This window comes from Vicia villosa, linkage group LG5, assembly GCF_029867415.1.
Source record: "Vicia villosa cultivar HV-30 ecotype Madison, WI linkage group LG5, Vvil1.0, whole genome shotgun sequence".
Taxonomy (NCBI): domain Eukaryota; kingdom Viridiplantae; phylum Streptophyta; class Magnoliopsida; order Fabales; family Fabaceae; genus Vicia; species Vicia villosa.
Window position 1 is genome coordinate 136,380,173 of NC_081184.1, and position 13,170 is coordinate 136,393,342.

The 13,170-nt window shown below is 33.9% G+C and overlaps 3 protein-coding genes across 3 annotated transcripts; all 3 read right to left on the reverse strand.

Moving 5' to 3' along the window:
- Nucleotides 1–3,967: 3,967 nt before the first annotated feature.
- Nucleotides 3,968–5,141, reverse strand: LOC131602655 (uncharacterized). The gene is made up of 3 exons (XM_058874825.1): nt 5,019–5,141; nt 4,466–4,675; nt 3,968–4,338 (listed from the first exon to the last, which is right to left on the reverse strand). Exons 1-3 carry the CDS (start codon nt 5,103–5,105, stop codon nt 4,189–4,191), a joined length of 447 nt encoding a protein of 148 aa, XP_058730808.1. The 5' UTR covers nt 5,106–5,141; the 3' UTR covers nt 3,968–4,188.
- Nucleotides 5,142–6,554: 1,413 nt separating this feature from the next.
- LOC131605531 (U-box domain-containing protein 6-like) lies at nt 6,555–8,506 on the reverse strand. Its single transcript, XM_058877878.1, has 3 exons — nt 8,336–8,506; nt 8,082–8,189; nt 6,555–7,835 (listed from the first exon to the last, which is right to left on the reverse strand). Exons 1-3 carry the CDS (start codon nt 8,504–8,506, stop codon nt 6,555–6,557), a joined length of 1,560 nt encoding a protein of 519 aa, XP_058733861.1.
- A 1,475-nt stretch (nt 8,507–9,981) lies between these two features.
- Nucleotides 9,982–12,046, reverse strand: LOC131602654 (NAC domain-containing protein 73-like). Its single transcript, XM_058874824.1, has 3 exons — nt 11,567–12,046; nt 11,281–11,470; nt 9,982–10,691 (listed from the first exon to the last, which is right to left on the reverse strand). The coding sequence occupies exons 1-3, from the start codon at nt 11,717–11,719 to the stop codon at nt 10,108–10,110; spliced, it is 927 nt and encodes a 308-aa protein (XP_058730807.1). The 5' UTR covers nt 11,720–12,046; the 3' UTR covers nt 9,982–10,107.
- Nucleotides 12,047–13,170: the final 1,124 nt, after the last annotated feature.

Genomic DNA, 13,170 nt, shown 5'->3' on the forward strand with positions numbered 1-13,170 from the left:
CACTTTGTACTACACTTCTTGCAATACATTGTTATTTCTCTTTAAGTTCTTTTAAGCTTTTGTTATTTGTAATTTCCAGAATTTTATTGTTAAGCTTGCCTTCATATTTACTTTACAATTTGTTATCACTTTATTTATTTTATTTACTTTCTTCTCTTGTAATGTTCTTAAGCTTTACTATTATTGTTTCCCAACTCACAATGAGTGAGTAGTCCAGTAGGGACTTGGGGGTTAGGAGAGTCAATCTTATAACAAATCTCTATTAAGTATATGTTTTTGTAACTACTAGAAGTTTAGACTTTATTTATTTTAGAACTCGAGTACTTTTTTTACGCTTATGATGGTTGCAAAATCAAGGTCATCAAAGATGTCGTTCATGTATCGAAAGGTAATGAATCGCCATCCAAAAGCGAATTGCTAAATAATTGAGTTCGAGGTGCCACTGACAAGGCTACTTGATCTTAGTTGAGAAATAATCAAGAAGCGTTGTCATGTGACAAGACATAGCGCTCTTGATTGATTTACTTAGTTGTGCCTAAAAAACATCTAGATGCGCACGCCACAAAAGTGGTTGACGCACATATATATATATATATATATATATATATATATATATATATATATATATATATATATATATATATATATATATATATATATATATATATATATATATATATATATATATATATCTTATTTTCTATAAAAATCGCTTACAACTTCTCGTAATACAAAATACACACAAATCGTAGGAATGAGTCTAGATGGACGAATCATAATTCCTAGTCCTATTTTACATTGTCTGTTTAAACTTTAATTTACCATCTGCAATCAAACAAACCACTTGCGATCACCCTAGATAAGCATAGTTGAGATAGAATTTGGTAATCACACGTCTCCATGTGGGATCGAACTTATGTATTACTTGACATAATCGTGCATTTGCAGTTCACACACATCAATCACTTACGAACTAATAGAGCCAAATTAATCTACCTCAATTTCTTAACTCCTAACTTGTTCAACTTTTTGCCTTTACACACATCCTCCCACCTGACCCACGCCACCTTAAACCCGTCTTTGGACACTCCTAGAGAAGTCTCCATTGCAACCTATTCTGGACTTGAGGTCGATCAATACGGAAGACATCCCAACAAGATTTTTCCACACCGACACATACATCTTCATAAAAGAGAGGAAGATAATAGGGATTGAGTTGAGAATGACCGCTCTATCTCCGAGACTAACAAACTTGTTATTCTAAAAAAATAACCTCTTAGTGACGAGCTTGATTTGGTGAGTAATTGGGTGTGAATCCCTAATATCAGCATGTGATCATACAATTGATTTTTTTTGTCTTTCTAAATCAGGAAATCATATGTCAATCTCATTGAGAACCCACCTCCAGGGTCAGTTTCCAAACCCAATCATCCTCTTTATCCAATTTAATCCTTCCCTCAATCAAGGATAAAAAATTACCCATAAGCTCTTCCTCTCAAAGGAGCAGCCTACACCTTCACCTAAATTGCTAAACCTAAATACCTTTCACCTAAACATTCATCCTTTCGACCTCAAGAGACTTCTAATCGAAAGTAAGAAACAACCTCTCAAAAGGCACACACACGTGATCCGCCCAACCCACTCATCATGGCAGAACCGTGTGTAACCCATTCCTGACCACCTTAGAGTTAGAAGAAGCAAACCAATCAGACAACCCCTCATCCTTGGAGCCAGTAAAAGAGATATCTCCACCAATGAGAAACCCTCCTCATGCCCCCTTCCCTCCCACCTATTGGGAACCTGATCATTGAGGTTCCATACCTCTATATAACAATAGCCTGCAACGCCACTTACTAAGCAGGGCCAAATTAACTTGCCTCAGATCCTTAACTTCTAGCCCATCTAACTTTTTGGCTTTACACACATCCTCTCACCTGACCCATGCCACCTTAAACCTACCTTTGGGTCCTCCCAGAGAAATCTCCATTGTTATCCAACAAGTTTTTTTCACACCGACACATGCATCTTCATAAAAGAGAGGAAGAAAATAGAAAAAGACTTTATGACCGATTTTAGAAGAACCACTCTACCTCCAAGACTCACAAACAAGTTCTTCCAAAATGATAATCTCTTAGTGACGAGCTTGATTTGGTAGGTGATTAGGTGCGAACCCCAATATCAACATGTGATCATACAATTGAACTTTTTTGCCCTTCTAAATCAGACAACATGAGATGTACATCCCATTTTCTCTATTTTTATTATACATATAAATTTAATATCACTAGTACAAAAATGTTAATTTACACCCGTTTTTTATTAAATTTACACCCATTATTTTTAATAAAAATTGGGTGTATATCCACAGGGTGAGAAATGTCTAACGCATTTATACCCGTTTAAAACGGGTGTAAATACGTTCGTAATTACTCCCTATTTTAAGAATATCGGGTGTAAATATGTTCTACGTTACACCCTATTTTAACAAAAATCGGGTGTAATTGGACGTAACTACGTCTTTAATTACACCCTATTTTAATAAAAATCGGGTGTAATTACGTTTTTAATTACACCCTGTTTTAATAAAATCGGGTGTAATTGGGCATAATTACGTTTTTAATTACACTCTGATTTAATAAAAATCAGGTGTAATTGAGCGTAACTACGTTTTAATTACACCCTGTTTTAATAAAAATCGGGTGTAATTGGACGTAACTACGTTTTAATTACACCATATTTTAATAAAAATCGGGTGTAATTGGACGTAATTACGTTTTAATTACACCCTATTTTAATTAAAATCGGGTGTAGATACCTTCTTAATTACACCCTATTTTAATAAAAACCGGGTGTAAATACATCATTTATGAATGAACAATTATATTATATTTAAATCTATTTACACCCTATTTCATATACACCATTTAGTTATATTTCATTTTCAGTCATAATATTGCAAATACTATAAAATCATACACATAAAAATCATATTTTAACTAAGTCAAAATATTTTTAATATTAACCAAAAAATATACAAAATCATGTGCATTCATAATATTTCAAGTACTATAAAATCATACACATAAAAATTATATTTTAACCAAGTCATAACACTTTCTTCATATATAATTTTATGCCATACTTGACGGTTAGCTTCGGTGTTCTCTAGTCCACATCAGAAAACTTTTCATGGCCTCTATTTTTGTCAGGTTCATCAGTAACATTACTGTTGTCCCTGCTCTGATGTCTTGATCCTTTCCTTTGGCTACTACGGTGCCTTCTTCTATTACTATCCTCATCAGATCCAGCCTCATAAGTACAGTCCCTACTATCCCAATCCGACATTCGTGAGTTCCTTCTTTTTCTATCATACTGCTTTTCATGGTCCCTGTTTACAGTTGCTCTATCCACCTCAGAATACTCATCACGCCTTCCGCTACTGTCATCTTTAATCGTATTAAATGAGCTTTTCCTTCTGTGTTCATGATATTTTTCCCTATCTTTCTCTTCTAACTCAATATCAGGAGTTCTGTTTCTGCGCTTCCTTTTATGGTTGCCTTTAAAGTCGGTATTCCACTCCTCGGCATGAGTTCTTTGTTTTGTTTCGCCTTCATGTTTTCTTCTATCAGAACGACCCCCATTAGATTGATTTATCTCTCTAGACTTAGATCTTCTTGAATGATACCTAAGCAAAGATTATAGTACTAATTAGATATGCAAAAGACTAACTTCATTAAACAAAAATTTGGTTAAAAACTTACCTTCCAGAGTCTCGGCTGTCAAAGAAACACCGTGCTCTAGCACAAACTAACATTCATTTTATTAAATAACATTCTCTACTTTGATAACTCCTCTTTCATTCCCACAAGAGAATCCCCTTCAAAACACTTACTTTTCCATCTTTTTGGTTTGCACCTTTTTACGAATTCATCCAGAATTTCAGTTAATCGATTCAGAAGACTGCCGCGAATTGGCCGTTGCAAACCAATTCGCAATACCCTCTCTATATACTACAGTAAATTAAGTGACTATGATTGGAATTATAAAATGGATTTTATTGGAGACTTCATGGAAAGACTTGATAGACAATTTTAAACAATATCAGACAAGATAAAATCTATAGCAAAAGATGTCAGAGTAAAAATAATATGAACATGTAATACGGACCAACCATTAACTTCCATTCAGTCAACAAAAGTGATGATGAAAGTATGATCTGCATTTTACCTGCTTGCAAGGAATCCCCTTTAAGGATTCAACAAGACGTGGCCTGAAAATTGCTCGATTTGTATCTCTATGACCACAGCAGAAATACGAATTATCTCCACAAGTGTATACCTGCAAAGTGAAAACACAAGTTCACAATGGATACAAGTATTAATCATTTTACAATCTAAAACTATTGGTTTCAATTTCAAGAAAATAAAGCATTAATTAATCGAATAGATACTAAGCCGCTACAAACCTCTCCAGATTGCATAACAAAAGCTGCATGGTTATAGGAGGCCGAAACATGCGTGACATGCGCCAAAGGTGGGAAACTGATTCGGGCCAATGCTGGAAGCTGTGTTGTTTCAGACCCTTGACCAAGTGCACCACACAAGCTAGAACCACATGAATAGACCGAGGAGTTGCTGATCGCTAAGGTGTGATACTTTCCTATTGTTATTTGCATCTGCCAATAAAATGCCATTCATCATTAAGAAAACCGTCCAAATTGCGAGATTTTTTCTTAAACTATCATGATACAACATTTAAAATTCCAAATCCACTTCCTTTTAATTTTTCTGTTCTATTATTGGACTAATACATTATTTCATTTACATCACTTGTTACAAAATGTATAATGGTGACAAGTCATACCATATAAGCTGTTCTGTTTAACAAAGTGAAAAACATTAAACATCACCAATCTTAAGAATTTACCTAACAATAGAATAAAAACCGAAAAAACAACTCATAATCCAAGAGGAAAACTAAAAAACAATGGTCTACATATATAATGAAATAAATATTACACTTCCTGATGGTGTCTCAACCATGCCAGAGGCTTGTTCCACAGACTGCAAGAACCTCAAAACCCCCGCTTCCAATTTCCGCCGCATCTATCATACAACTCCTTGAAAGGATAATAAATACTACTACTCTTGATAGAAGTTAACCATGTTTGCTCTTGAGCTTTTTATCTTTAAAACACTAATAGTAAACAATGATTTTCCTCCAACATGCGAAAAATAACAACAATTCCTTTAAACTTACGCGTATCCACATAAATTCTGCCGTGAAGCTTAATTTAATTGAGTAAATAAAACCAAAGTATTACTAACTAAGGTATTATATTTAATAAGTCATTTACTAATTGAGCAAGAAGTCATTTACTAGTTGGGTGGGTTATTAATTGAGTAAATAAAGTTTCTTAATACTGTGCCATCAAAAGTGTGACACCGACATGATCTCAGATGTGTCCTCGCTCATAAATGATACACTAGAATTTTTTAAAGAGGAAACCATGATAAAATATTTAATTAAAAAGCAGAAGCGGAATAGAGTATCAGAAATACATTTAACAACAAAAAGAAAACTCACAACAACACCAAAAACACTAAACACAAACACAACACGGAACACACAATACCACAGACTTATGGATGCCAATGGTGGAAAGATGCACTACCTTAACTGGAGATGAAGATGAACCAGGCTATGTTAGGTTAGTTTCGGGTTTCATGTTTCCTCAGCAAGATGGAGAAAGGTCATGGATCAAAGAGAGGTTATGTTAGAAGAACTTATTATTGTTAAAAATTATTAAATAGAGTGTTGCGCATTCGAACTTTTGCACCGTTGCAAACTCGTTAGACTAATGTGGTGCAATCAGCATTTATGTAAATTTATACTGACATTTGCATATATCCATTTCAGAAACATAGTACATGTTTAGGCGTAATCTTAAGAATTTATATTTGGAAATGTTGACCTTGTAGATTCAGCTCTTTCTTCAATTTTTATTGACAAGAAAAAGAAAGAAAGAAAAAAAGTCCAAGAGAAATTGAATGAACCACCTACCACTCCTTCTGGTGCATTCAATTGTTTGCACATGATCCATGGAACTCCAGTATCTAGCCCAACAGCCATGTTTCCTGCCCATTGAATATACCGCGTGCCGTGTTCTTTGTATGCCTGTTGAACAGATGTGTATTCATTTTCAATCTGACAAATCAACAATGATGAAAAAATAAATCTAATGCAGTCACCATTCTTTACATGCAAAACTCTACTAAAAGCCGCTGGTGGTAAGCATCTTAATAATACCAGCATCACCATTCTTTAGGAACTTGGGCTCCTTCTCTATCTCTTTAACAGAACGTCCGTCAATCTTGGTAACAAGCTCAAAACCAGAGATGGGAACAAATGGAAATTTATCTGGGTTATATCCAACCTTCTTCATATAGGATGAAACTTCCTTCACAATTTCTTCATACCTATTCTTGGAGTACTTGGGTGTAGTGGCATCCATCTATTTGCAATAACAAACAATAAGTATTTCTATAAATTAGTTATGAGAATATAGAATTATTCAAAAGCTGAAACTGAAAATTACCTTGTTGCAACAACATGAAAAGAATTTCTACATAATGATTCAAAATAATAAAAACTACAGATGATAATGCAGACCTGTCATTATTCACAGCTATGTTGAAAAGAGCCATTGCTCCGCTTTCCTGAGCCATCAAATTCCTTTCATGTAAAGCCGATTGTAAAAACAGAACAAGTGCTTCAACAAACCCATTAGCCCCCATAAGAATCCTAGCTTCTTCATCATCCCTCAGCAACAGCCTTAACTTATCTACCACTTCATATTTCCCCTTCCAATTGTTCTCCTCAGTCAAGACTTTCAGAAAATTAAGATACTGCTCGGTGTCTTCCTCTTGTGCAGATACACTTTCAGCTTCATTTTCCCCATATTCCTTTGAGTTACAACTCTCTTCTACAGGAACCACTCTGACACCCTTCAGTTTGCAAGAGTTGACACTATTTACAGATCTTGAATTTGCAGACTCAGACTCTGATATTACCAATCTCCAATAGTTAAGATCAAGAGACTCAGGAGGGCCTTCGGGAATAGGAATTCCATTTTGTTCGCACCAACTAGCAACAAGACCCTTAACACAGTAATTAGGAGTCAAGCAAAGATGTGGAAGATTCTGTTGGGTCTTTGGGCAGTTGTTATGCCCATCACTGAACCATTTCTCTATGCAAACTCTTTCATATGTTTGCCCCGAAGCAATAATAATTGGATCATACATAAGCTGCAGATATATTGGACACCTTAACTCCTCAGGTGGTAGAGCCATCTGCCCCGGCTCCATATTATTATTTGGCGTGAAACTAAAGGAACTAAGTTTTGAAAGCTGTCTGCCAAAAGCCTGATTATGAGAAACGGGAACACCGTCCTCATTAGACCCCTGAACAGTGGGAGAACAAGGACCAGAACCCTGAGAATCAGTATCGTCTGAAAACTCATTTCTGAATAACTTGGAGTACTTCCTCATAAGATGCAAAAGATATGCAACAATTGATTCCTTTCGTTTGTCCTCCTCAGCCCGAGCCTTGTCTATAAGTTTCTTGAGAGCTCTTCTTTCAGCAAGAGCTGCTCTTGAAGATGTGATTCCAAGTCTAGTAGCAGCCTGGTGAAAAGATTCAAGCTCATAACTTTCACTATCTTCGTCAAACTTCTTGCCCTGCTGGAGCAATGTAATTAGATCATCACCAACTTGCTTCTCTAAGGGGTCAAGTGCAAATTCCACACTTGCAAATTCATTCACAATCTCCTGAACCTGAACAGGTAATGTCATACCCCAGACTAGGTTAAAAATTGACAGCGAAAACAATTAAAAAGGAACATCTGTGCATGTGTATAAACATACAACTGATACAAGGGACAATATTAAAGAAAACAAAATCCATAAGATCACCAACAAGGTGGTATTCATTTATTTTGGAATAAAATATTTAAAACAGAGCTCCTAATTCAGATGCCAAAAAAGGAAAACCATATCGTAATAGCGTTTGAAGTTTATTACCTGATATCCAATGGATTGTGGAACAATATCTTCCACCCGCCTAAGACTATCTTCAAGAGCACATTTAACCTTCTCAAATTTTAGGAGAACGGAGTCCCCAATTACAGCCTGCATCACAATCAATCTCAAGTAAGATAATCTGCAAAAGTATCTCAGGTCGATAAACCTCCAACCAACAACAGATAATTGTTTAATAAGATAAAATCCTTGCAAACTTAATCCGCAAGTAACGCTATAGAAGAAATGAATCATACCAGGTAAAGTTTACTGCACACTGAGCAATGATGGAGAACATTCTTGGCTTTCTCCAAGGCCACATGCAATGAACATAATGCCCGAATTCCGGTTTTACTCCTAGGCCTAGCTGCTTCTAAAGAGGGAAATATTGACAATACTTTGCAATATACTATAGAAAGATTCTTCATAAATCTAAAAGCTAGTGCAAACGGATGAGGCAAGGGAATTTGAAAAATGCAATAGGAATCTAGCATAATCTCAAGTTGAATCATACAATGGGAATCTAAAGAAAACACTAGCTGCAATCAAGTCATGCTGTTGCTAAGAGCCTTTTTTTGTATTTTTTGTATGGAACACAAACTACATTCAACTTGATTAGACGACAATAAACAAGAAATTTTATAAAACTGAGACATTTCATATTTCTCTCAATAATAGCTTTCCTCTGATTCAATAAATATATAAGGAGTCTATGAAGCACGGACATCGCAAAAACGACAGCGACACTGACATGTCGACAACGATAAAAATTTGAAAAAACGAATAAATTAAATGTAATCACAAATGTCGGAGACAATTTCGGAAACTAACACGAACACACCTACTTTCTGAGGTGTCGGTTTTACAAAGTTAGAGATCAATTAAACCATTTCTTTTTCTAACATTCTATTGCAAGAATTACTACTTCAAAATGAAATCGAAATTCGAAAATAGATTCATTCATAACAAGCAATCTAAAGGTTCACAAATCAATTCACCAAATTCAAAGATATCAAATAGTGCAGAGTCAGTGATTGATGAAACATCTCAAATCTTATCAAACGAAAAAATAATTTGACTCAACTTATGCAACAATAGCAAAATTCATGAACAAATGGAAATTTGTAAATCATATCTACAGAAACATAGTGAAGAGATTCTACCTCCAACGACGAGCAGCTTGGCTAACTGGCTCGCCGGTGTGAAGCATAAGAAATAGGTGGTGAATAGAAGAGGGTGTGAACGAGGAAGAAATGGAAGATGAAGCAAGGTGCAAGGGGTTCAAATATGGTAAGTTCTTTTTGTTTTTAGGGTTTTGGTGAAGGAAATGAACTGAATCAAGGTTCGCCACGATTTTGGGAAGCTAGAAAACCTAAGCTCTGTGCACTGCGCGCGAAAACAAATAGAAACAATTCTGATATGGCTTTGTTCTTCGATTCCGTTTTTGGTAAAATTTGTTGAGAACTGGGTTTAGAAGAGAGTTCTGTTGAAAATTTAGTGTAGAACTTGTTCAATACTATGAATTGGATTATATGTTTAAGATTATTTTATTCACCTAATAAATTTATATTCATTAATATCTACTCATTAATTTGTTAATAATATTTAAATTATTTATTATTATATTATATAGATTATATATTTTCAGTTATAAAATTAAATAAATATTTTAAATTTATATAAAATTACACCCTTTTTTTGGTTTAAAGGGAGTAATTGAAATTTGATTATAATAATATTTTTAATTTAAATCCGTTTTTAAAAAATATGGTGTATATATCACCTGATAATCTTTAAAATGATACTTTATTTACAAGATTGCCACCACATTTCTTATTTACACCCGTTTTTAATATATTGGGTGTAAATTTTAAAATTATATTAATCTTTTTGTACTAGTGTATAGAATAAATATAATGTTATATATATAATAACAACAATAATAATAAAAACCATCAAAATCTATGTAGTCATTGTCACCACTATACATTAATAATCCTCTACCCAGGAAGTTTTTCATATCACATAGCTAATTTCTGTCCAACCTTGCTTTGTTTGCATCCATTGCTAATCGAATAAAAGAAGAACCATCACCTTGCATAACCAAGTTTGGATTAAACTGTGGTTCCAAGTTATGGCCAACATGGTCATAGTTTATGAAAGGGGGATTGTAGTAATCCATAGTAGGAGCTTCATTATCATCTTGCACATTCCCTTGAGTCATCATCATTCTATTTTCATAAGCATCCTTTATAATAATGTTGGAACTATTATTAGCACCACATTGTCGAGGTTGAGTTTGGTAAAAGACTTTTGAAACAACTAATTCACCATCTTTCTCTTCTTCATTACTACCAATATGGTATTGATGCATCACCCAATTAGTCTTCTCAGGCTTCTTTTGTCTTCCATAGTTAGTGTAGAGTACTAGTATCTTTTTGAAACCTTTGATAGCACCCCCAATAAAAACTGGTCTGGTTTTTCCTGTTTTGTGCCATCTTGTCTCACTTCCTTCTTCATCTGTTTGAACCTTTCTTCTTTTCCTTGTTCCTGTTGTGTATGCTTTTGATGGCCTGTGAAAGAAGTGCCGAATCTGTCCATCTTTTCTTACACCTGCATCAGAATAGTGCATGTTTCATAAATGAGATATTATAACCGAAGATATACTGAAATGAGATTGAGAAAACACAAACATTGGATAGACATAAATGGCTTGTTGGTGAAGATATGAAAATGTTATCAAAAGAAAACATGCATTTTCATGATTTTGGTTTGTTCTTTCTTGCTTTTTCTCCCTTTTGATGATTATGTGCAGTTACTATACGTCATGACATGTGATTAATGTTTAGGGTTGTTAGGATTCAAGACAACTTTCTCATTTAGTGTCTCTTTGTGCTTTAATCTCAATGAAATTTATTTACAAAACAAACAACAATAAAGAAAATACTACTCCTAGAAAGAAAACTAAATTTTCAATGATGTACATGTCATGATTAGGTGCTAGATACATATTACAAATCAATGCAAGAACTAAAAATGAAGCAAACAAGACGTTATATTCATTTGACTGGTAAAATATCTTATTCGAGGGTCTTTGTTTGTTTAATTTTCTGCTAATTATTTTTCACAAACCAACCCCAACTTATAGATTCTATCATATAACATACAAAGTATATTTCATAGGGAAAAATGAAATTAAGACCTGGTAACTTTTCTGGATGAGTGTAACAGATTCCGTTTTCGCCTTCAAGCGTTGGTATGAACTCATCAATAAGAGGATGGAGTTTGGGGACATCAAACAGAATCTTTGCTTCCAAATGATGCAGTATCTCTTGATCATTCGGATCGAACTTCACTCCAGCTGGTAATCCTGGCAAATCATTGATTCCACCCTAGTAATATATTCATTCATTAAACACAATCAATTATAAAATTTCAAAAAATAGGTTGTAAATTATAATAATAATGATATGATAAAATGAAAATACCTGATCTTGAAATTCAATGTTATGACCACATGAGGGACAACTTAAGGTTCGAGTTTGGGTTGATTTTGATTCATCAGTGATAAGAGTATTTTGGTTGGATGTGATTAGTTCAATGCCTCTATCTTGATCATTTGAGTCATTGCACCATGTCATGATGATATCTTTAATTGAGATTCTCCAATTCTATCAACATAAAAACAAAACTTTATCTCTTCTAGTGCATGATTGAAGTGTGATTAGAGTTGCAGATAGAGAGAAAGAGAAGGAGAATGAAGCAAAGGGAAGGGACATAAGTGATAGGATAAAGAAAAGAAATGTAGGAGTCAAGAGTGGGGTCTACATATAGGAAAAAGGCTGCTTGAACGCCAAGTTTCCTTGTGTATATACGCTTGTCTACATCATGACTTTATACACCTTATTTATATAAATTTCAATTGAATATAAGTGTGTCAAAATTCAAAAATGAGTTGAATATAAAATAATATTATATTAATGTAGAAGTGAAATAAAACTAAGTAATTAAGAAAAGAGAAAAATAGAGGAAAGGGTGGTGGTGGGTAAGAGTGGAGATGGGGCAACCTGATTCTTCTTGGTAGGACGTTTCACCTCTTTTGAATTAGAGAGAGATATGTGTCTCTCTGTGTGTTGGAAGTTCAGCTGCAGTGTCAAATTAGAGTGTACTTAAAGTTATATAATGTTTCAGACACGTATATACGAACCGACACAGAATGTTACATATATCATACCAGAAAAATACGTATATGAGACTAGAGATAGATGTATATATATACTGTATTTTAAATAGTATATTGTAGTACAGTAGTAATTACTGAATTTTCACGTGTTTTCAACGCAAGTTGGTTGAAACATTTTTACTGGTGTTGGGGTCAGCAAGACAGCGTTTGAAATGATGCAATTGGTTAAGAGTATATTGAAGTAAAGGTTACGAAGAAAATACACGAGATTAGCATAAGCCTCCATTAAGAATTGATAATACAATATAGTATCCGACAAGTCATTGTGAGCTTCTCAAAGAAGCCACGCAACGAGAAACTTACGCAACAAGTTACAGCTGGTTTTGTTTGTACTTGTTTTCTTTTTAGGGTTTTAGGGCTTTTTTGAGATGCTGTTTTTCGAGATATTTATTATATACGCGTATACACTTGTCTTGCATTGGTGTAGATGGGGATTATTATTTTGAAGAGAAGAGGGAGTGAAAGAAGGAGACCATGAAACTTTATGCAAAAAAACATGATTATTTTGTTGCATGGAATATGGATATATATGGAATAATTAATAATAGAACTCAATATTTGAGTGCCTTCTTGAAATCAAATAACTTGCCCAATATTTATTTTGAGTAGTATTTAAACTGAGGGTTGAATATATTTTAGTTTCTATAAAATTATAATTGATTGAATTTAGTTTATATATAATTTAGTAAATGCTAAAATCAACTGTTAATCTTTTATTTATAATTTTGTTTATATTTAAAATAGAAAAAAAAATGAATGGGATGTAATTTTGTGTTGAAGTTTTTTTTTCTTTTTGTGTAAGCAAGATAATATATAAGGGGAAAAAAAAATTTAAATATCTAGGTTTCA

Excerpts from the sequence above, each read along its gene's own strand:
- LOC131602655 (XM_058874825.1), bottom strand. The coding sequence starts at position 5,105 with ATGCGGCGGAAATTGGAAGCGGGGGTTTTGAGGTTCTTGCAGTCTGTG. Across the intron at positions 4,676-5,018 it reads TTGAGACACCATCAGGAAGT|ATGCAAATAACAATAGGAAA; the intron begins GTAATATTTATT and ends TTTTATTGGCAG. Across the intron at positions 4,339-4,465 it reads TTGTTATGCAATCTGGAGAG|GTATACACTTGTGGAGATAA; the intron begins GTTTGTAGCGGC and ends TTCACTTTGCAG.
- LOC131605531 (XM_058877878.1), bottom strand. The coding sequence starts at position 8,506 with ATGAAGAATCTTTCTATAGTATATTGCAAAGTATTGTCAATATTTCCC. Across the intron at positions 8,190-8,335 it reads TGTGCAGTAAACTTTACCTG|GCTGTAATTGGGGACTCCGT; the intron begins GTATGATTCATT and ends ATTGTGATGCAG. Across the intron at positions 7,836-8,081 it reads CACAATCCATTGGATATCAG|GTTCAGGAGATTGTGAATGA; the intron begins GTAATAAACTTC and ends TTACCTGTTCAG.
- LOC131602654 (XM_058874824.1), bottom strand. The coding sequence starts at position 11,719 with ATGACATGGTGCAATGACTCAAATGATCAAGATAGAGGCATTGAACTA. Across the intron at positions 11,471-11,566 it reads ACATTGAATTTCAAGATCAG|GGTGGAATCAATGATTTGCC; the intron begins GTATTTTCATTT and ends ATATATTACTAG. Across the intron at positions 10,692-11,280 it reads TCATCCAGAAAAGTTACCAG|GTGTAAGAAAAGATGGACAG; the intron begins GTCTTAATTTCA and ends ATTCTGATGCAG.